Source organism: Mustelus asterias, chromosome 19 (assembly GCF_964213995.1).
Source record: "Mustelus asterias chromosome 19, sMusAst1.hap1.1, whole genome shotgun sequence".
Lineage (NCBI taxonomy): Eukaryota > Metazoa > Chordata > Chondrichthyes > Carcharhiniformes > Triakidae > Mustelus > Mustelus asterias.
Window position 1 is genome coordinate 84,585,678 of NC_135819.1, and position 21,595 is coordinate 84,607,272.

Below are 21,595 nucleotides of genomic sequence, written 5' to 3' on the forward strand. Positions count from 1 at the left end.
ATTGAGTCTGCACCGACCACAATCCCATCCAGACCCTATCCCCATAACCCCATGTATTTACCCTCGCTAGCCCCCGACATTAAGGGGCAATTTAGCATGGCCAATCAGCCTAACCCACACATCTTTGGACCGTGGAAGGAAACCGGAGCACCCGGAGGAAACCCATGCAGACACGGGGAGAACGTGCAGACTCCACACATTCAGTGACCCGAGGCCAGAATTGAACTCGGGTCCCTGGCGCTGTGAAGCAGCAGTACTAACCACTGTGCTACCGTGCTGCTCTGTAAACTGTCTCCCAAAAACTCCTAATAAAGATACTAAAATTTTACTGTAAAGATCTGAAACTTGCCTTGAATTTCATGGACTACATTATCTCAATGTTACTACAATTTATTTTAATCTCTATTTACAATATTTTTGCTGTCCTGTATCCATACAAATATGTTGTTTCAGTAATTGAATTGAACAGAACAGGCTGTGACCCTTTGGAGGACAACCCACCCATTCCAGCTATTAGCCTGCTAAACCTTCTCTGAACTATTTCCAATGCATCCCTCCTAAATAAGGAGACTGATACTGTACACGGTACTCCAAATGTGGTCTCACTGGTGCTGTGTAACTGAAGCATAACCTCCCTGCTTTTGTGTTCAATTCTCCGTGTAATAAATGACAACATTCTGTTAGCTTTCATAATTACTCACTGTACCTGCATACTAGCTTTTTGAGATTCATGCACAAAGACACCCAGGTCCCTCTGCACCTCGAAAGCTCTCACCATTTAGATATAATTATTTTTTATTGCTGCTACCAAAATGGATAATTTAATATTTTTCCAAACTATACTCCATTTACCTGATCTTTGCCCACTCGCGTAACCTATCTATAACTTTCCATAGCCTCCTGATGTCCTCTTCATCACTTCCTTTCCTACCTGTCTTTGTGTCATCACCAAATTTGGTAACTTTATCTTCAATCCTTTCATCCAAGTCATTGATATAAATAGTTGAGGTCCCAGCACTGATCCCTATGGCACACCATCCCTTACATAGAAACATAGAAAATAGGAGCAGGAGGATGCCATTCGGCCCTTTGAGCCTGCCCCACCATTCATTATGATTATAGTTGATCATCCAACTCAGTAACCTGTTCCAGCTTTCCCCCTGTATCCTTTGATTCTTTTAGCCCCAAGAGCTCTATCTAACTTCTTATTGAAACATAATGTTTTGGTCTCAACTGCTTCCTGTGGAAGTGAATTCCACAGGCTCACCAATCTTTGGGTGAAGAAATGTCTCCTCATCTCTGTTCTAAATGGTCCACCCTGTATCCACAGAGAGTGATCCCTGGTTCTGGACTCCCCCACCATTGGAAACATCCTTCCTGCCTAGTCCTGTTAGAATTTTACAGGTTTCTATAAGATCTGAATCCCACCCCCACCATTCTTCTAAAACTAATATCTGGAATTAAGAATCTACTGATGACCATGAAGCCACTGTCGATTGTCAGAAAAATCATCTGGTTCACTAATGTCCTTTGGAGAAGGAAATCTACCGTCCTTACCTAGGCTGGCCTATACAGCAATGTGGTTGACTCTCAACTGCCCTCCAAGGGCAACTAGGGATGGGCAATAAATGCTGGCCAGCCAGCGACACCCATGTCTGAATAAAAAAACTCCAACAAATATAATCCGAACCTAATCTCTCCTCGTGCGTCAATCCCGCTGTTCCAAGATTCAGTCTGGTAAACCTTCACTACACTTCCTCCATGACAAGAACATCCTTCCTCAGATAAGGAGACCAAAACAGCACACACTATTCCAGGTGTGGTGTCACAAAATCCCTTTATAATTGCAGCAAGACATCCCTGCTCCTGTACTCGAAACCTCTCACAATGAAGGCCAACATGCCATTTGCCTTCTTTACCGCCTGCTGCACCTGCATGCTTACCTTCAGTGACTGGTGCACAAGGACACCCAGGGCTCATTCCACATTGCCTTCACTCAATCGACAGCAAATCAGATAATGGGCCTGATTTTACCAAAACGGGTGCGAAATCGCGGTAAAGTTGGGCGTCGGGCCTTTAACGCAATCTGCACCCAACTCCGAGCAGATCGCGGCTTTACCGACACCCGATTCAGGCGCAGGTCTGGCCTGCGCCCGAATCGGGTGGCCCGACGATTTAAATGCATTTGCATGCATTTAAATCGACTTAATGAACCGCGCGCCCAACTCTACCGCCAAATCCCACTTTACCGTCTTCTGGCCCAATCCGCGTCCGCGCTGTAACCGACCTGCTGAATAAAAGTCTGAAGTCGCCACTGCAGCCTCCGAAGAGCGGGGTCAGAGACTGCAACGGCTCTCTGACCCAGGTCATCCTCTAGTCAGGGGGGGACGGGGGTGGGAGGAGGAGAGGGGGTGTGACGTCTCATCCTCGGGGGGGGGGGGGGGAGCGAGGGGGGGGAGGAGGGGGTGTGACCGATCATCCCCTGGGGCGGGGGGGGCGGTAGGAGGGGAGGGGGTGTGACGTCTCATCCTCTGGGCGGGGGGGGGGGTGGGAGGAGAGGGGGTGTGACGTCTCATCCTCTGGGGGGGGGGGGGGCGGGGGGGAGGAGTGGGTGTGACCGATCATCCCCTGGGGGGTGGGAGGAGAGGGGGTGTGACGTCTCATCCTCTGGGGGGGGGGCGGGGGGGAGGAGGGGGTGTGACCGATCATCCCCTGGTGGGGTGGGGGGGGTGGAAGGAGAGGGGGTGTGACGTCTCATCCTCTGGGGGGGGTGGGAGGGGAGGGGGTGTGACGTCTTACCCCAGGGGATGATACGTCACCCCCCCCCCTCCCTCAGGGGATGATCGGTCACACCTCCTCCCCTCCAAACCCCTCCCGAGGATGAGATGTCACACCCCCTCTTCTCCCCCCCCACCCCCGACCAGAGGATGATCTGGGTCCCGCCTCCCCTCCTCCTCCCGCCCCACCCCCATGACCAGAGGATGACTGTCAGAGAGCCGCTCTCTCCGCTTTCTGCTTTTTTTTTCTTACGCGCCCGGGCGCTCTGTCAGGTTTTTATCGAACTGCGCAGTCCAGAGCTCCGATCGGTCCGCCAGCGCTAAGCCCCGCCCACAGCACGAATCGGACCGGAGCCGGCAAAACATGTATGGGCGCGGTGGAAAGGGGATTCCAGGCTCGGATCTATTTGACGCCCAGATTCGGCACTTAGACTCAAAAGGGTAAAATTCCCCCCAATATTTTGCCTTCCTGTTTTTGCTACTAAAGTGGATAACCTCACATTTATCCACATTATACTGCATTTGGCATGCATTTACCCACTCACTCAGCCTGTCCAAATCACACTGAAGCATCTCTGCATCCTCCTCACAGCTCACCCTCCCAATCATCTGCAAATTTGGAAATATTACATTTAGTGCCCTCATCTAAATCATTAATGTATATGTTGTGAATAGCTGGGGTCCCAGCACTGATCCCTGTGGCACCCCATTAGTCAGCCTGCCATTTGGAAAAAGATCCATTTGTTCCTGCTCTTTGTTTCCTGTCTGCCAACAGTTTTCTATCCACCTCAATACACTATCTCCAATCCCATTTCTTTTTATTTGACACGCTAATCTTTTATGTGAGATATTATCAAAAGCCTTCTGAAAATCCAAATGAATTCCATCCACTGACTCCCCCTCATCAATTCTACTAGTTACATCCTCAAAGAATTCCAGCTGGTTTGTCAAGCATGATTTCCCTTTCATAAATCCATGCTGACTCTGTCTAATCCTGCCACTGTTTACCAAGTGCTTTGCTACAAAATCTTTAACAACGGACTCCAGCATTTTCCCCACCACCGATATCAGGCTCACTGGTCTATAATTCCCTCCAATCTATAGGGACTGTTCCAGAGCCTATAGAATCCTGGAAGATGACCAATGCGTCCACAATTTCTCGAGCTATTTCCTTAAGTATTCTGGGATGTAGATTATCAGGCCATGGTGATTTATCCGTCTTCAATCCCATCGCTTTCACCAACAGACTTTCTCTATTAATACTGATTTCCTTCAGTTCCTCTTGCTCACTGAACCTTGTTAGAGTAGCCAGGGAGAGGGTTGTCCCAATCAGGGACAAGGAAGGGAATCTATACATGGAGCCAGAGGAAATGGACGAGGTATTAAATGAGTACTTTGCGTCAGTATTCACCAAAGAGAAGGACTTGGTGGATGATGAGTCTGGGAAAGGATGTGTAGGTAGTTTGAGTCTTATTGAGATCAAAAAGGAGGAGGTATTGGGGTTCTTGAGAAACATTAAGGTAGACAAGTCCCCAGGGCCTGATGGGATATACCCCAGAATACTGAGAGAGGCAAGGGAGGAAATTGCTGGGGCCTTGAGAGAAATCTTTGTATCCTCACTGGCTACAGGCGAGGTCCCAAAGGATTGGAGAATAGCCAATGTTGTTCCTTTGTTGAAGAAGGGTAGCAAGAATAATTACAGGCCTGTGAGCCTTACATCAGAGATAGGGAAATTATTGGAGAGGACTCTTCGAGATAGGATTTATTCCCACTTGGAAATAAGTGGACGTATTAGTGAGAGGCAACATGGTTTTGTGAAGGGGTGGTCGTGTCTCACAAACTTGATCGAATTTTTCGAGGAAGTGATGAAGATGATTGATGAGGGTAGGGCAGTGGATGTTGTCTACATGGACTTCAGTAAGGCCTTTAACAAGGTCCCTCATGGCAGACTGGTGCAGAAGGTGAAGTCGCATGGGATCAGAGGTGAGCTGGCAAGGTGGTACAAAACTGGCTCAGTCAAAGAAGACAGAGGGTAGCAGTGGAAGGGTGCATTTCTGAATGGAGGGCTGTGACAAGTGGCATTCCTCAGGGATCAGTGCTGGCACCTTTGCTGTTTGTAATATATATAAATGATTTGGAGGAAAATGTAACTAGTTTGATTTGTAAGTTTGCGGACGACACAAAGGTTGGTGGATTTGCGGATAGCGATGAGGACCATCAGAGGATACAGCCGGATATAGATCAATTGGAGACTTGGGTGGAGAGATGGCAGATGGAGTTTAATCCGGAAAAATGTGAGGGTAATGCATTTTGGAAAGTCTAATACAAATAGGAAATATGCAGTAAAAAGCATAAGAGTATTGATAGGCAGAGGGATCTGGGTGTACAGGTACACTGGTCACTGAAAGTGGCAAAGCAGGTGGAGAAGGTAGTCAAGAAGGCATACGGCATGCTTACCTTCACTGGCCGGGGTATTGAGTTTAAAAATTGGCAAGTCATGTTGCACTTTATAGAACCTTAGTGAGGTCACACTTGGAATATAGTGTTCAATTCTGGTCGCCACACTACCAGAAGGATGTGGAGGCTTTGGAGAGGGTACAGAAAAGATTTACAGGATGTTGCCTGATATGGAGGGCATTAGCTATGAGGAGAGGTTGGAGAAATTTGCTTTGTTCTCACTGGAACGACGGAGACTGAGGAGCAATCTGATAGAAGTCTACAAGATTATGAGAGGCATGGACAGAATGGATAGCCAGAAGCTTTTTCCCAGGATGAAAGAGTCAATTACTAGGGGGCACAGGTTTAAGGTGCGAGGGGCAAGGTTTAAAGGAGATGTACAAGGCAGATTTTTTTACACAGAGAGTAGTGGGTGCCTGGAACTCGTTGCCAAGGGAGGTAGTGAAAGTGGATATGGTAGTGACGTTTAAGGGACATCTTGACAAATACATGAATTGGATAGGAATAGAGGGATATGGTCCCCGGAAGGGTAGGGGGTTTTAGTTCAGTCGGGCAGCATGGTCGGTGCAGGCTTGGCGGGCTGAAGGGCCTGTTCCTGTGCTGTAATTTTCTTTGTTCTTTGTTCTTGTCCCCACTATTTCTGGTGTGCTATTTGTGTCCTCCTTTGTGAAGACAGAACCAAAGTATGTATTTAGTTGGTCAGCCATTTCTTTGTTCCCCATTATAAACTCCCCTGTTTTTGACTGTAAGGGACCTACTTTTATCTTCACCAATCCTTTTCTCTTTGCATATCTAGAGAAACTTTTACAGCCAGTTTACATGTTCCCTGCAAGCTTTCTCTCGTACTCTATTTTCCCCTTCTTAATCAGTCCATTGGTCTCCTTTGCTGAATTCTAAATTGCACCTAATCCTCAGGTCTGGTGTTCTTTCTGGCCAATTTGTATTCTTCTTCCTTGAATCTAATACTATCTCTAATTTTCCTTGTAAGCCATGGATTGGCCACCTTTCCCGTTTTACTCTTCCACCAGACAGGAATAAACAGTTGTGATAGTTCAACCCATGTGGTCTTCGAATATTTGCCATTGTCTAGCCACCATCATCCCTTTAGGTAAGATTTCCCAATCAATCACAGCCAACTCGTGCCTCATATCATTGTAGTTTCCTTTATTGAGATTCAGGACCCTTGTCTCAGAATCAACTCTGACACTCTCCACCTTGATGAAGAATTCATCGTCTCATGGCTGTTCATCCCCATAGGGTCTCACATAACTAGATTGCCAATTATTCCTTTCTAATTACATAATACCCAGTCCAGGATGGCCTGACCCTAGTTTGTCCCTCAATGTATTGGTCCAGAAAACCATCACGTATACACTCCAGGAATTCCTCCTCTACAGCATTGTTACTAATTTGATTTGCCCAATCCACATGCAGATTAAAATCACCCATCATTACAAATGTTCCTTTCTCACATGCATCTCTAATTTCCTGTTTAGTGCCATTCCAAATTTTACCATTACAGTTTGGGGGTTTATATACAACCCCTACTAACACTTTCTGCCCCATCATGTTTCTCAGCACTCTCCATACAGATCCCACATCGTTGGAGGTAATATCCTTCCTCACTGTGGAGTTAATTTCCTCTTCAATCAGCAATGCAACCCCTAGATGTTTAGTTCCCATCCCTGATCACCCTGCAGCCCTGTCTCTGAAATCTTGACTATATCATACCCGTATACATCTATTTATGTGATTAATTCATCCACTTTATTGCGAATGCTCCATGCATTAAGTCGTAAAGCCTTAACGCTCATCTTTTTAACATCCATGTCCCTTTCCCATTATTTTTCACTGTGGTCCTGCTTGATTTTGGCCCTGGGTTTCTCTATCTTTCACTTTTCTTATTCCCCTTTCTGACTTATTCCTGTCCATGTTTCTCTTTCCTCTGATCCTTTGCATAGGTTCTCATCCCCTTGTCATTTAGTTTAAACCCTCTCCATTCACTACATCTTCCCAACCTGAGAAAGATCCTTTGCATCGATTCTCTGCTTCTTGTTAATCATGATGTGGGTCACGGGCATTCGGCCTCTGATCTTCAGGTAAGCGTTCTCCAAGGCGGCTTTCACGTCACACGACAATGCAGAGTCGCTGAGCAGAAACTGATAGCCAAGTTCCGCACACATGAGGACGGCCTAAACCGGGATGTTGGGTTTATGTCACACCATCAGTAACCTCCTTCAGCTTGCCTCCTGGACTTGCAGAATCTCACTGGCTGTCCTGTCTGGAGACAATACACATCTCTTTAACCTGTGCTTAATGCTCCCTCCACTCACATTGTCTGTATCTTTAAGACCTGGTTGGCTGCAGAGATTCGCATTCTAATCAGTATTCTGTAACTTGATTTTGTGTTTCTGTGCCCTGTTTGAGAGCAGATTTCCACTCCATCTGACGAAGGAGCAGCGCTCCGAAAGCTAATGGCATTTGCTACCAAATAAACCTGTTGGACTTTAACCTGGTGTTGTTAAAACTCTTGTTAATCAGACAGTGTTCTAACCATGCCAATATGTTACCCTTATGACATGAACTTTTATTTTCTGCAATAACCTTTGATGTGACACTTTATCAAATGCCTTATGGAAATATAGGTATAGCTTCCCCTTTTTCTATAGCACATTACTTCCTCAAAGAACTCCAGAATGTTGGTTAAACATGATTTGTCTTTCTCAGAACCACATTGAGTTCACCCGATTACCTTGAGCTTATCCAAGTGTCCTAATGTAACATCTTTAATAATACCTTCTCACATTTTGCCTACCATAGATATTAAGCTAACTGTGCTATGGTTTCCTGCTTTCTCCTCTCCCTTTTTGAATAATGAAGTTACATTTGCTATCTTCTAATCTAATGGGATTGTGACAAATCTTGGGAGTTTTGTAAAATTAAAACCAGCATATCTGCTATCTTGCTAAATGCCTCTTGAGCTCCAACATTTCCTGGTTTATTGTTGCACCTGGGAGGCTCATTGTATACAGACTGATTCAAAATCTGTATACAATGACCTGTATAGGGCGACACGGTAGCACAGTGGTTAGCACTGCTGCTTCACAGCTCCAGGGTCCCGGGTTCGATTCCCGGCTCGGGTCACTGTCTGTGTGGAGTTTGCACATTCTCCTCGTGTCTGCATGGGTTTACTCCGGGTGCTCCGGTTTCCTCCCACAGTCCAAAGATGTGTGGGTTAGGTTGATTGGCCAGGTTAAAAATTGCCCCTTAGAGTCCTGGGATGCGTAGGTTAGAGGGATTAGCGGGTAAATATGTGGGGGTAGGGCCTGGGTGGGATTGTGGTCGGTGCAGACTCGATGGGCTGAATGGCCTCCTTCTGCACTGTAGGATTTCTAAAAAAAAAAATGCCTGTTCAAGTCATTTGGTATCTCCTTGTTTTCCATTATCAATTCTCCAGACTCACTTTCTATGGGACCAACCCTCACTGTGAACTCTTTTCGTTTTTAAAGATTTACAGAAACTCTTACCATGTGTGTTGTTATAAATTTCTAGGTAGTTTTCTCTCGTACTCTAATTCTCCCTCCTTATTAACATTTCAGTCATTCTCTGCTGCCCCTTATATTCAGTCCAATCTTCTGACCTGCCACATGTCGTAAAGGGTCGTAAAGAGTGCCTTTGGTACATTGGCCTTTATAAATCAGAGTATCGAGTATAAAAGTTGGAGTGTTATGGTAAGGTTATATAAGGCATTGGTGAGGCCGAATTTGGAGTATTGTGTACAGTTTTGGTCACCTAGTTACAGGAAGGATGTAAATAAGATTGAAAGAGTGCAGAGAAGGTTCACAAGGATGTTGCCGGGACTTGAGAAGCTGAGTTACAGAGAGAGATTGAATAGGTTGGGACTTTATTCCCTGGAGCGTAGAAGATTGAGGGGAGATTTGATAGAGGTGTATAAGATTTTGATGGGTATAGATAGAGTGAATGCGAGCAGGCTTTTTCCGCTGAGGCTCGGGGAGAAAAAAACCAGAGGGCATGGGTTAAGGGTGAAAGGAGAAAAGTTTAAAGGGAATATTAGGGGGGGCTTCTTCACGCAGAGAGTGGTGGGAGTGTGGAATGAGCTGCCAGATAAAGTGGTAAATGCGGGGTCACTTTTAACATTTAAGAAAAACTTGGATGAGAGGGGTGTGGAGGGATATGGTCCAAGTGCAGGTCAGTGGGACTAGGCAAAAAATGGTTCGGCACAGACAAGAAGGGCCAAAAGGCCTGTTTCTGAGCTGTAATTTTCTATGGTTCTATGTCTTTGCACAATTCTATGCTTTTCTTTAAGTTTGATACTATAGAACATAGAACATAGAACATTACAGCGCAGAACAGGCCCTTCGGCCCACGATGTTGCACCGACCAGTTAAAAAAAAACTGTGACCCTCCAACCTATCTTAGTTAACTATGGATGATGGGTCCAGGTGTTGGACTTTTTCCTACTTATTGGAATGTATCTATTCTATACATTCCGAAATATCCTCTTAAATGTCTGTCGCTGCATCTCCATAGACCTATCACTTAGCTTAATTTGCTCGTTCGCTTTAGTCGACTCAACTTTCATTCCCTCACAATTGCCCGTATTAAAACTTAAAAACATAGGCTGGGATTTTTTGGCACTTCCCACTGGAGGAATCTTCCTGTCCACTGGAGGAATCTTCCTGTCCACTGAAGGTGACCCCTGTAATGGGTTCCAGGCTTTGGTGGGACTGGAAGGTCCCTATGGTAGCCAATGGAGATCTACTTCTGCCAGTGGAAAACATACTACGCGGGGTCCAGAAAATCCCGGCCATAGTCTCGGGTAAACCATTTAGGGCGGAGATGTGGAGACATTTCTTCACCCAAAGAGTGGTGAGCCTGTGGAATTCATTACCACAGGAAGTAGTTGATGCCAAAACATTGAATGTATTCAAGAGGCGGTTGGATCTGGTATTTGGGGTAAATGGGTCAAAGGTTATGGGGGGAAAACAGGATTAGGCTATTGAGTTGGATGATCAGCCATGATCATAATGAATGGCGGTGCAGGCTCAAAGGGCCAAATGGCCTCCTGCTGCTCCTATTTTCTATGTTTCTACCCAATTCTCTCCCCCTCAAACTAAATGTAAAATTGCCCAACTCCCAGCACTCCATTGGTAACAACTATTTTCACCAGATTTGGTGAGGAAAGGAAAATGGCCGATATATTCTTTGACGGGAATAGAGGGATATGGTCCCCGGAAGGATAGGGGGTCTTAGTTCAGTTGGGCAACATGGTCGGTGTAGGCTTGGAGGACCGAAGGGCCTGTTCCTGTGCTGTAATTTTCTTTATTCTTTGTTTTTTGTTGCTGGTTATGATCACAATGAAGAACTCTCAGCATGGGAAAGGATCAGACACTATGTTATCTTCCATTACGGATAAATCTGTTTGTGGCGACTGAAGCTGAGACGTCAACGTCAGTCAGATGTCTAGTCCAGAACTAGGGGTCATAGTTTGAGGATAAGGGGTGAACCTTTTAGAACTGAGGTGAGGAGAAATTTCTTCACCCAGAGAGTGGTGAATGTGTGGAATTCACTCCCACAGAATGTAGTTGAGGCCAAAACGTTGTCTGATTTCAAGAAGAAATTAGATATTGATAGAAACAGAAAAACTACAGCACAAACAGGCCCTTCGGCCCACAAGTTGTGCTGAACACATCCCTACCTTCTAGGCCTACCTATAACCCTCCATCCTATTAAGCTCCATGTACTCATCCAGGAGTCTCTTAAAAGACCCTTTTGAGTTCGCCTCCACCACCCCTGACGGCAGCCGATTCCACTCGTCCACCACCCTCTGTGTGAAAAACATACCCCTAACATCTCCCCTGTACCTACCCCCCAGCACCTTAAACCTGTGTCCTCTCGTAGCACACATTTCCACCCTGGGAAAAAGCCTCTGAGAGTCCACCCGATCTATGCCTCTCAACATCTCATACACCTCTATTAGATCTCCTCTCATCCTTCGTCTCTCCAAGGAGAAAAGACCGAGTTCCCTCAGCCTATCCTCATAAAGCATGCCACTCAATCCAGGCAACATCCTTGTAAATCTCCTCTGCACCCTTTCAATCTTTTCCACATCCTTCCTATAGTGAGGCAACCAGAACTGAGCACAGTACTCCAAGTGGGGTCTGACGAGGGTCTTATATAGCTGCATCATGATCCCCGGACTCCTGAACTCAATCCCTCGATTGATAAAGGCCAGCACACCATACGCCTTCTTAACCACCTCCTCCACCTGCGGGGCCGATTTCAGAGTCCTATGCACCCGGACCCCAAGGTCCTTCTGATCCTCTACTGTACTAAGAGCCTTTCCCTTTATATTGTACTCCTTCATCCCATTTGTCCTACCAAAATGGACCACGACGCATTTATCTGGGTTGAAGTCCATCTGCCACTTCTCCGCCCAGTGTTGCATCCTATCTATGTCCCTCTCTAACTTCTGACATCCCTCCAGACTATCCACAACCCCACCAACCTTCGTGTCATCGGCAAACTTACCAACCCATCCCTCCGCTTCCTCATCCAGGTCATTTATGAAAATGACAAACAGCAAGGGTCCCAGAACAGATCCCCGGGGCACACCACTGGTGACCGACCTCCATTTAGAAAAAGATCCATCTATACCCACTCTCTGCCTCCTTTGGGCAAGCCAGTTCTGGATCCACCGGGCAGCAGCCCCTTGGATCCCATGCCCTCTCACTTTTTCTAGAAGCCTTGCATGGGGGACCTTATTGAACGCCTTGCTAAAATCCATATAAACCACATCTACCGCCTTCCCTTCGTCAATGTGTTTCGTCACATTTTCGAAGAACTCCACCAGGCTCGTAAGGCACGATCTGCCCTTGATAAAGCCATGCTGAGTATTCTTGAGCATACTAAACCACTCTAAATGCTCATATATCCTGTCCCTCAGGATCTTCTCCATCAGTTTGCCAACCACTGGGGTTAGACTCACCGGTCGGTAATTTCCTGGGCTATCCCTATTCCTCTTCTTGAAAATAGGAACCACATCTGCAATCCTCCAATCCTCCGGCACCTCTCCCGTCTCCATCGACGTCGCAAAGATCATTGCCAGAGGCTCTGCAATCTCCTCCCTCGCCTCCCACAGTAACCTGGGGTACATCCCATCCGGACCCGGATACATACATATTGATCTTGGGGCTAAAGGAATCAAGGGACATGGGAGGAAGGGGGGAATCAGGATATTGAATTCAATGATCAGCCATGATCAAAATGAATGGAGGACAAAGCTCGAAGGGCTGAATGGCCTCCTCCTGCTTCTAGTTTCTATGTTTCTATGTTTGATGTCACTAGAGTAAAGACTCAAAGGATAGTTGCTGACTATAGAATCATTCTCCAGAAGAGAGTTAGTGTTCTCAGAGAGAAAGAGGGGGGACATTATGAAAATGAATTGAAGGGAAAGGAAAGCAATATAATATAATTTTAAAAACTGCTAATTACTCAAAACACCTTCTGTTAATATATAAAGACAAATTTGGAAGTATTCCACCCAGAAACCTCATCATCAATCTGAGTAATGAGGAGGAATCTTAAAACATGTTATCAGGAAATTCCAGGAGCAATAATGAATTTTAACCAGATTTTTTTTTTAATTCTGAAAACTTTGAGTCAAATCCCCAGAGGTGTTCTGGTTAACTCAGATCCGAGTGACCTAATGTCTCATTTTCATATTCTCAATGAGTTCAGACGTAGAGTGCTGTTATCTTTAAGGACATTGTCAACAATTTTAAGGACTACAAATAAAAATTAATATGCTGTTAGAAATGTTCAGATGTACTGCAGCATCGATACATAGGGCAGTAAGTAAATACTTTATTCCAACTGTTAGCAACCACAAAATTCCTGTTACTCTCTAGCACTTTAGAACCTGTACAGGTAGCCACCAAAAGGTCTTTTCTCCTTGGAGAGACGTAGGATGAGAGAAGACCTAATAGAGGTATATAAGATGTTGAGAGGCATAGATCGGGCGGACTCTCAGAGGCTTTTTCCCAGGGTGGAAATGGCTCCTATGAGAGGACGCAGGTTTAAGGTGCTGGGGGGTAGGTACAAGGGAAATGTTGGGGGGAAGTTTTTCACACAGAGGGTGGTGGGCGAGTGGAATCGGCTGCCGTCAGTGGTGGTGGAGGCAAACTCAATAGGGTCTTTTAAGAGACTCCTGGATGAGTACATGGGACTTAATAGGATGGAGGGTTATAGGTCGGCCTAAAAGGTAGGGGTATGTTCGGCACAACTTGTGGGGCCGAAGGGCCTGTTTTGTGCTTTAGTTTTTCTATGTTTCTATGTAAAATCCATTCACAAATATTATGGTCAGTGCATTTGTAACACATTATCACAGAATTAATACAAAACATTATTATACCTTAACATGAGAGATTGCATTCACAAAGCAATATGAATGATTATTGCAATATTTCTAGGTCTGGATATCATCCAGAATGATAACATTAATAATGATCTGGATATAGTAATATTTAACCATTCTTAGTATGTCTGTGGGAGTATCATTAGCAATCTCCAGTGACTTACACATAAAAGCAGAATTATTAATCAGAAATAACTCAGCAACAGAAGAATCTTGATTGGCTGTCCAGAAATCTTTGATCTTAAAGAGCAATCCATTCATTTCCTTGAAGCAGGTCACTTGTCCAGCTCTGACTAAATTAATTTCCCCATACACGGCCATTTTTCTTATAAAATTAATATTCTATCAGCAAGTTTAAGTATATAATAAATTAGTATAATCCAAAGACCCTTTCTCTTCATTTTGTTGATTTATTTTACTCAGTATTTTCTGTCCATGTTCCTTTGAATGTCATTGTATTTAAGAAGCAGGGTTGTCAACTCAGAAGGAGACAAAGCTTTCATAACATACAAAGCAAACACTCAAGCCCATTCTGCCTCCTGCTGTCTGGTCCCTCCTTGATGCAACTGAATCCTGCCACTCCCCCCCCCTCCTCACCACCAGCCCCCCCCCCCCCCTCCCCCCCCTCTCCCCCCCCCCCCCCCCCCCCCGCCCAACACCCCCCAACTCACCCCCTCTCTGTCCCCAGGACCAATAGGATCCTCTGCCACTTTCCCAAACTCATACAAATCAATATCAGTTACTGAAACCAGCCTTCATCAACCTTGGACTCATTTACAACCATGGTTTTGTTTAATACCCATCACAGAATATCTCTTCCTTTCCTAAAAAAAAATAGCTTTCAATATTTGGAACATTTACTCAAAATGTAGTAAATTCCTCAAAATATTTAGCCAATGTAAGTTTTTTTTCTAACCCAATATTTTATGATCTTAGCTGTGTTATCTATCGAGTTAATCTCTTTGGCACATTCTAAGACCCTGATGTAAATGTTCCATGACATTGTAAGGGGAGGTACTGTTCAAGAATTGATGAGGTGGTTGAATGTTGTCTCAGTGTGTAACAAAACCTGGAGTGGTCCCTAGCCACAGAGCAGAGGAATTGGAAAAACACACAAGAATGAAAGAGACAGGAAGTTATGTGGCAAGGTGAGGTGAAGCCATATCCAGGAGGTATGTGCAGAGAAGAAATGCTAGCATCGTTCAGTGAGACAGAATGCCCTTTTCCTGTGCTGTACATACAGTGCAATTCCTATATAAAAGAATGAGGAATTGAGTGATGTAACATAGTTCTTGGAATTAATTTGAGAAGGATCTAGTCTGAACCTTGCTAGGCACAGGTTCAGAATCTGATTCAGCTCCATACCGTTAGAATCTTATCTCCAACTTCTGATCATGCCTGGAGGCTCTAGCCTACGAATAAACCTTTGCAAAAATAGCCCCACTTAAATTAATCTCGCTGCAAATTTGATTTTAAAAATCTTAAATCTGCTGACTTTTTAATTGTGACGGGCAGCAAGAATGGAGAAAAAAACCTTGGTTTGTTTTACATTTTGTAAATGGAAAGCAGCTGTGCTTTGATCTAGCTGAACACATTCAGTTGGAATACAGAATGCTTTCTCAGTGATATTCCTCAGAAGCAAAGCAATTTATTAGCATCGAGCTTCATTCACACTTCACTTCAGAGCTATCTGAACTGACCTTCACAAAGTTTACCAACTTTTGGTTGGTCTCTCGGATTTCTGTATTTAATGATTTATCACCACGTTTCTTCCTCACTGTTTACTGATAAAAACACTTTGTTCTTTAATGTTTTGTCTCCGGGAGCTGGCATTTTCTTCTGAAGTTAAAACAAGTGCGGCTGAGTTTTCCTGCACATTGGGGATGGATTTGGAGGTGCGCAGGGTGACACCATGGGGATGGGTTTGGGAGTGCACAGGGGGACATCATGGGGATGGGTTTGGGGGTGCCCAGGGGGCACCATGGGATGGGTTTGGCAGTGCCCGGGGGGCACCATAGGGATGGGTTTGGCGGTGCCCGGGGGGCACCATGGGGATGGGTTTGAAGATGCGCAAGGGGACACCATGAGGATGGGTTTGGGAGTGCGCAGGGGGACACCATGGGGATGGGTTTGGGGGTGCACAGGGGACACCATGGGGATGGGTTTGGGAGTGCGCAGGGGGACACCATGGGGATGGGTTTGGGGGTGCGCAGGGGGACACCATGGGGATAGGTTTGGGAGTGCGCAGGGGGACACCATGGGGATGGGTTTGGGGGTGCGCAGGGGACACCATGGGGATGGGTTTGGGAGTGCGCAGGGGGACACCATGGGGATGGGTTTGGAGGTGCGCAGGGTGACACCATGGGGATGGGTTTGGGAGTGCACAGGGGGACATCATGGGGATGGGTTTGGGGGTGCCCAGGGGGCACCATGGGATGGGTTTGGCAGTGCCCGGGGGGCACCATAGGGATGGGTTTGGCGGTGCCCGGGGGGCACCATGGGGATGGGTTTGAAGATGCGCAAGGGGACACCATGAGGATGGGTTTGGGAGTGCGCAGGGGGACACCATGGGGATGGGTTTGGGGGTGCGCAGGGGACACCATGGGGATGGGTTTGGGAGTGCGCAGGGGGACACCATGGGGATGGGTTTGGGAGTGCGCAGGGGGACACCATGGGGCTGGGTTTGGTGGTGCCCAGGGGGCACCATGGGGATAGGTTTGGAGGTGCGCAGGGGGACGCCATTAGGATGGGTTTGGGGGTGCGCAGGGGTCACCATGGGGATGGGTTTTCCAGGTGGCTCTCCTGTAACTCCCTGTCCGTGACAGAGTTTCCCAGGATTGGGCTAAAAGCAGAGTAGACAGTTCAATCCACAGAGCTGGGTAAACAAGTGGGGAGCTGTAAACCCAGCTGGAGTGAAACACTCCTGGCCTGGAGATTCCAGTCCCGAGCCCACTAATTACATTTAAATTATATTAAAATTAAGGACTGCATTCATTACCATAAGACCATAAGACCATAAGACATAGGAGCGGAAGTAAGGCCATTCGGCCCATCGAGTCCACTCCACCATTCAATCATGGTTGATTTCAACTCCATTTACCCGCTCTCTCCCCATAGCCCTTAATTCCTCGAGAAATCAAGAATTTATCAATTTCTGTCTTGAAGACGCTCAACGTCTCGGCCTCCACAGCCCTCTGTGGCAATGAATTCCACAGACCTACCACTCTCTGGCTGAAGAAATTTCTCCTCTTCTCTGTTCTAAAGTGACTCCCTTTTATTCTAAGGCTGTGCCCCCGCGTCCTAGTCTCCCCTGCTAATGGAAACAACTTCCCTACGTCCATCCTATCTAAGCCGTTCATTATCTTGTAAGTCTCTATCAGATCTCCCCTCAACCTCCTAAACTCCAATGAATATAATCCCACGATCCTCAGACGTTCATCGTATGTCAGGCCTACCATTCCTGGGATCATCCGTGTGAATCTCCGCTGGACCCGCTCCAGTGCCAGTATGTCCTTCCTGAGGTGTGGGGCCCAAAATTGCTCACAGTACTCCAAATGGGGCCTAACCAGTGCTTTATAAAGCCTCAGAAGTACATCCCTGCTTTTGTATTCCAAGCCTCTTGAGATAAATGACAACATTACATTTGCTTTCTTAATTACGGACTCAACCTGCAAGTTTACCTTTAGAGAATTACGCAGATTCATGCTGGAAATCTGGAGCTGGGAGATGCGCTCAGGCCCGAACTCCCAGCGTGGATTGCACGAATCGGGCGCCGCTTGAATCTCCCGGCCCGCTTTGTTAAAAGATCAGCGAATGGGAGAATCCCCCCACCTTGTCTGTCTCTGCCTCTATTAGCTGTGGATCCAGATCTAGGAGGTGACCAGACTGTGACCCCGAGCCACACCCACTGTGATCCATGTATCTGCCCCAGTGGATGCTGAGATGGTGCATCCCATAGGAATATCAAGGCTTTCACCTCAGTGCCGGCTTTGGGAGGTGGGGCTGTGGAGTATCTGGGCTGCGGAACTCCCCCTTTTCTTGATGGTATCTGAAATAGAGAAAAGAGAGATTTAATGATCAACCAAGCAGACACGTACTTTAAAGATTACTGAGTCTCGGTGCACGTATTGAATCCTCACTGGGTTCTTGGGGAGGCTAATCTCACCTTCTGCGTAGGTACAGTCAAACTCACCTGCAAACTCTGCGGCTTGCTCCTCATAATGAGGAGACACAGTTTGGACACAGTCAATCTTGGTCTTTGCCCACCCGTGTTTGGGTAGCCTTGATTGTGAGACCAGTGGGTGAATGAGCACTTAAGAAGCATGCATGCCCATTGTTGCTGCCGAGCTCTCCCCAGTCAGGAATTAAGAACCCTTTTTCCTGGAACCTCTATGAGATGGGGTAGCGGGTACACATTCAGGGTGGATATCCTATCTGTTGGTGTGACATCCCTGTGCATGTTAACCCACAGACTACCTGATACCATTGAGAGTGTCAATTTACAATGAATAGACAGTTCACTTACCTTGCAGAGTGAATGCGGATCATTCATCTTTTTCCTGCAATTTGGGCTGGTTCATTTTTGGACTCTGTGGGCACCAACGACCCCAGTGACCTCCCCCTAGACTGCTATGGCCTGATGTGGGAGACTCCTGCTCTTTTCCTAAGCAAACAGTCCCCCTTTCCTTCCTGAGACAGCCTGAAGGAAAATCCCCATGGAGGAATCACTGAACCCTGGGGCCAAAGGTTGTGTTTCTCTTGCTGAGTAATCGGGAGCTCGTAGCCCACAGTGAGTGATGGCTGTCCTTCAGAATCTTTAGGCGAGTCAGAGGAGAGTGTAAAAAGGGAGGTGGTGCATCACTATTAATTAAGGAGTCAATTACTGCAATAAGGAGAAATTATATTTTGGAAGGGTTTTCAAACAAGAAGTTAAAGTTTAAAATTTATTTCTTAGGGTCACAAGTAGGCTCACATTAACACTGCAATGAAGTTACTGTGAAAATCCCCGAGTCGCAATGCTCCGACGCCTGTTCGGGTACACTAAGGGAGAATTTAGCATGGCCAATGCACCTAACCAGAACATTGTGGGTAGAACTTAGGAATGTAAAGGGGGAAGCCACATTACTGAGAGTGGTGGCACAGTGGTTAGCACTGCTGCCTCACAGCGCCAGGAACCCGGGTTCAATTTCAACCTTGGATGACTATCTGTGTGAAGTTTGCATGTTCTCCCTGTGTCTGCGTGAGTTTCCTCTGGGTGCTCCGGTTTCTTCCCATACTCCAAAGCTGTGCAGGTTAGGCTGATTGGTAATGTTAGATTGCCTCTTAGTGTCCAAAGATGTGTAGGTTAGGGGGGTTAGTGAGGAAAATACATGGGGTTATGGAGACAGGGCCTGGGTGGGATGCTCTTTCGGAGAATCAGTGCAGACTCGATGGACCGAATGTCCTCCTTCTGCACTGTGGAGATTCTATGATTCCATGTGCCCTTACCTCACCTCATGAGGTAATGTGGGAGTGGGCAACTTCCTTCCCACTTTGTCATGAGATTCACCAGGCTTCTCACAGATGCATAATTAATGAGCTGAAAATGAGTAAGTAATTCACTGAAATGTGGAAGATCACACACCCAAGAGCGGGAATCAGGCTGATCTTCCCGCCTGTCACTGAACCAGACTTCAGAGAGGAGGATTCTGCCCCACACTTCCTGCTGGAATCCCAATATCTGTGATTGGAGCTGGAACCATTTCATCGCCAGTGATGGATCAGTCTGGAGATTACGCTGCTCTTTCACTCTGTGATAATTGTTTCATTTAGTTTAGAATAAAATCAGTGAGGTCTGTAAAATCATGGCATTAGGCATAAACTCAGCACACAATTTGAGGATTATATGTGTTAGAATTTTACAGTAAAGGCAATAATAATGGAACAAGTAAATATGAGTAAATATATTCAGCTGATTTTGAATTCTGTACATTTCCAGCTTTTGAACTTTGTCATGTTGCTAAGGAACGAGATTGTCTGAATCACATTCATATGTGAAGCAGATAGTCCCATTATTTCAACTCTGGAATATTACACAGGCACAATTTAACATCTGAGAAGTTTGTTTCTGAATTATTTTTAACATTAACACAGCTGGTTATCAATTCTTAAACATTGAAATGTAACCATTTCATCATCAGTAAGTAACAGAAACTATAATATTTGATGTTTGAGTAATATAATTCGAATGTTGGACTGCATCAGTTATTGAACAGTGAGGTAGCTGGGAAGACATTAGTGTCAGGGTGAAGTGTTGGAAGGCTGAATGATGAGAAGTCCTTACACACAGGTTATCCATCCTGACCACGCCTGGCAGAGCAACCTCGAGTCTGTTTAAAATATATTACTTTCCTAATTTGAATCGTTTCATTTTCTAACAGAACCCAAGTTTGTGGCGGCTCACCTGATTGCAGATAACGATGATCGCGATGATGACAAAGTTTACTTTTTCTTCACTGAGAAAGCTTTGGAGAGTGAGGGAGGAAGCACTGCTATCTACTCCAGGGTGGGGAGACTCTGTGCAGTAAGTACAGTATGTAATTCCAGGAGCGCTTGCTAGCCCTACGGCCGGGTGAGACTCCATCACCCGGATTTAATCCCACTCAGAAAGCAATGTTTTAAAGGGAGATTGAGCAGTCACTGGTGCATTCAAAAATAACAAGAAATTGGGATCTTTAATAAACTGCTGTTTTCTGCAGATTCTAGAACTCTATGAGTTATCCAAAGAGCATTGATTCTGTCTCTGGAAAAGCTATTTCTGTACAACTCTAAATAGCTCCTGCAGCATCAGGCATCACTTGGTTCAGGATCCCATGTTGACATTCCTAAATTGGGAGGAAGACATCTTGTAAACTTCCCCCCCAGCACCCCCGCCTTATCCGTGTGAGTGCTTAGAATGGAAAGGCCAGGACATTACCCTCAGCGTGACACAAACTGAAAAGCTGACCCTGAGCAGGGTGACTAACAAGCAAGGAAATAACCACTCTGACATTGTGGGTATCCCTCCTGTATCCATTGGCTAGAAGGGTTTGAATGGGTGATTGGTACTGCACAGGCTACCTTCTCCCGGAAAAAAGGTATGTTAAAAAGTGCCCAGGAGCCACAGGATGGGAGGTAACAGTGTACATCAAACAGTCACTTTCTCCAGATATAAGAAGAAGAGGGCGATGGAGGGCAGACGGAGGGAGGAGCGCCCTAACACTCTGGTAGGAGAGCAGAAGGTTGTTCTCACAGCTGCTGGGGTCAACACTCTGAACCAGCTGGATAGACTGGGACATTTTTCTCTGGAGCGTAGGAGGCTGAGGGGTGATCTTATAGAGGTCTATAAAATAATGAGGGGCACAGATCAGCTAGATAGTCAATATCTTTCCCCAAAGGTAGGGGAGTCTAAAACTAGAGGGCATAGGTTTAAGGTGAGAGGGGAGAGATACAAAAGTGTCCAGAGGGGCAATTTTTTCATACAGAGGGTGATGAATGTCTGGAACAAGCTGCCAAAGGTAGTAGTAGAGGCGGGTACAATTTTATCTTTTCAAAAGCATTTAGATCGTCACATGGGTATGATGGGTATAGAGGGATATGGGCCAAATGCAGGCAATTGGGATTAGTTTAGGGTTTTTTTAAAAAAAGGGCACCATGGACAAGTTGGGCCGAAGGGCTTGTTTCCATGCTGTAAACTTCTATGACTCACCATCTGTTTATTGTCTGGGAGCAACTGATACAGGCTATATACTTTGTTATATCTAATTAATGCATCATATCTGTGCCAATCCAAAGTGTGGATTGGCACAGGCTGTTCTCTGGTAAGGATGTAAATGGAAAGTGGGAGGCTTCAAAGGAGAAATTCTGAGAGTGCAGAGTTTGTATGTTCCTGTCAGGATTAAAGGCA

General features: G+C 45.9%; 1 protein-coding gene across 1 annotated transcript in view; it reads left to right on the forward strand.

Annotated features, from left to right (window-relative positions):
* Positions 1-21,595, forward strand: part of LOC144507516 (semaphorin-3E-like) — a 335,905-nt gene that overhangs the window by 222,926 nt on the left and 91,384 nt on the right. The window contains exon 8 of the mRNA XM_078234643.1: positions 20,091-20,233. Within this exon, the coding sequence (XP_078090769.1) occupies positions 20,091-20,233 (143 nt within the window). The remainder of the gene's footprint in view (positions 1-20,090; positions 20,234-21,595) is intronic.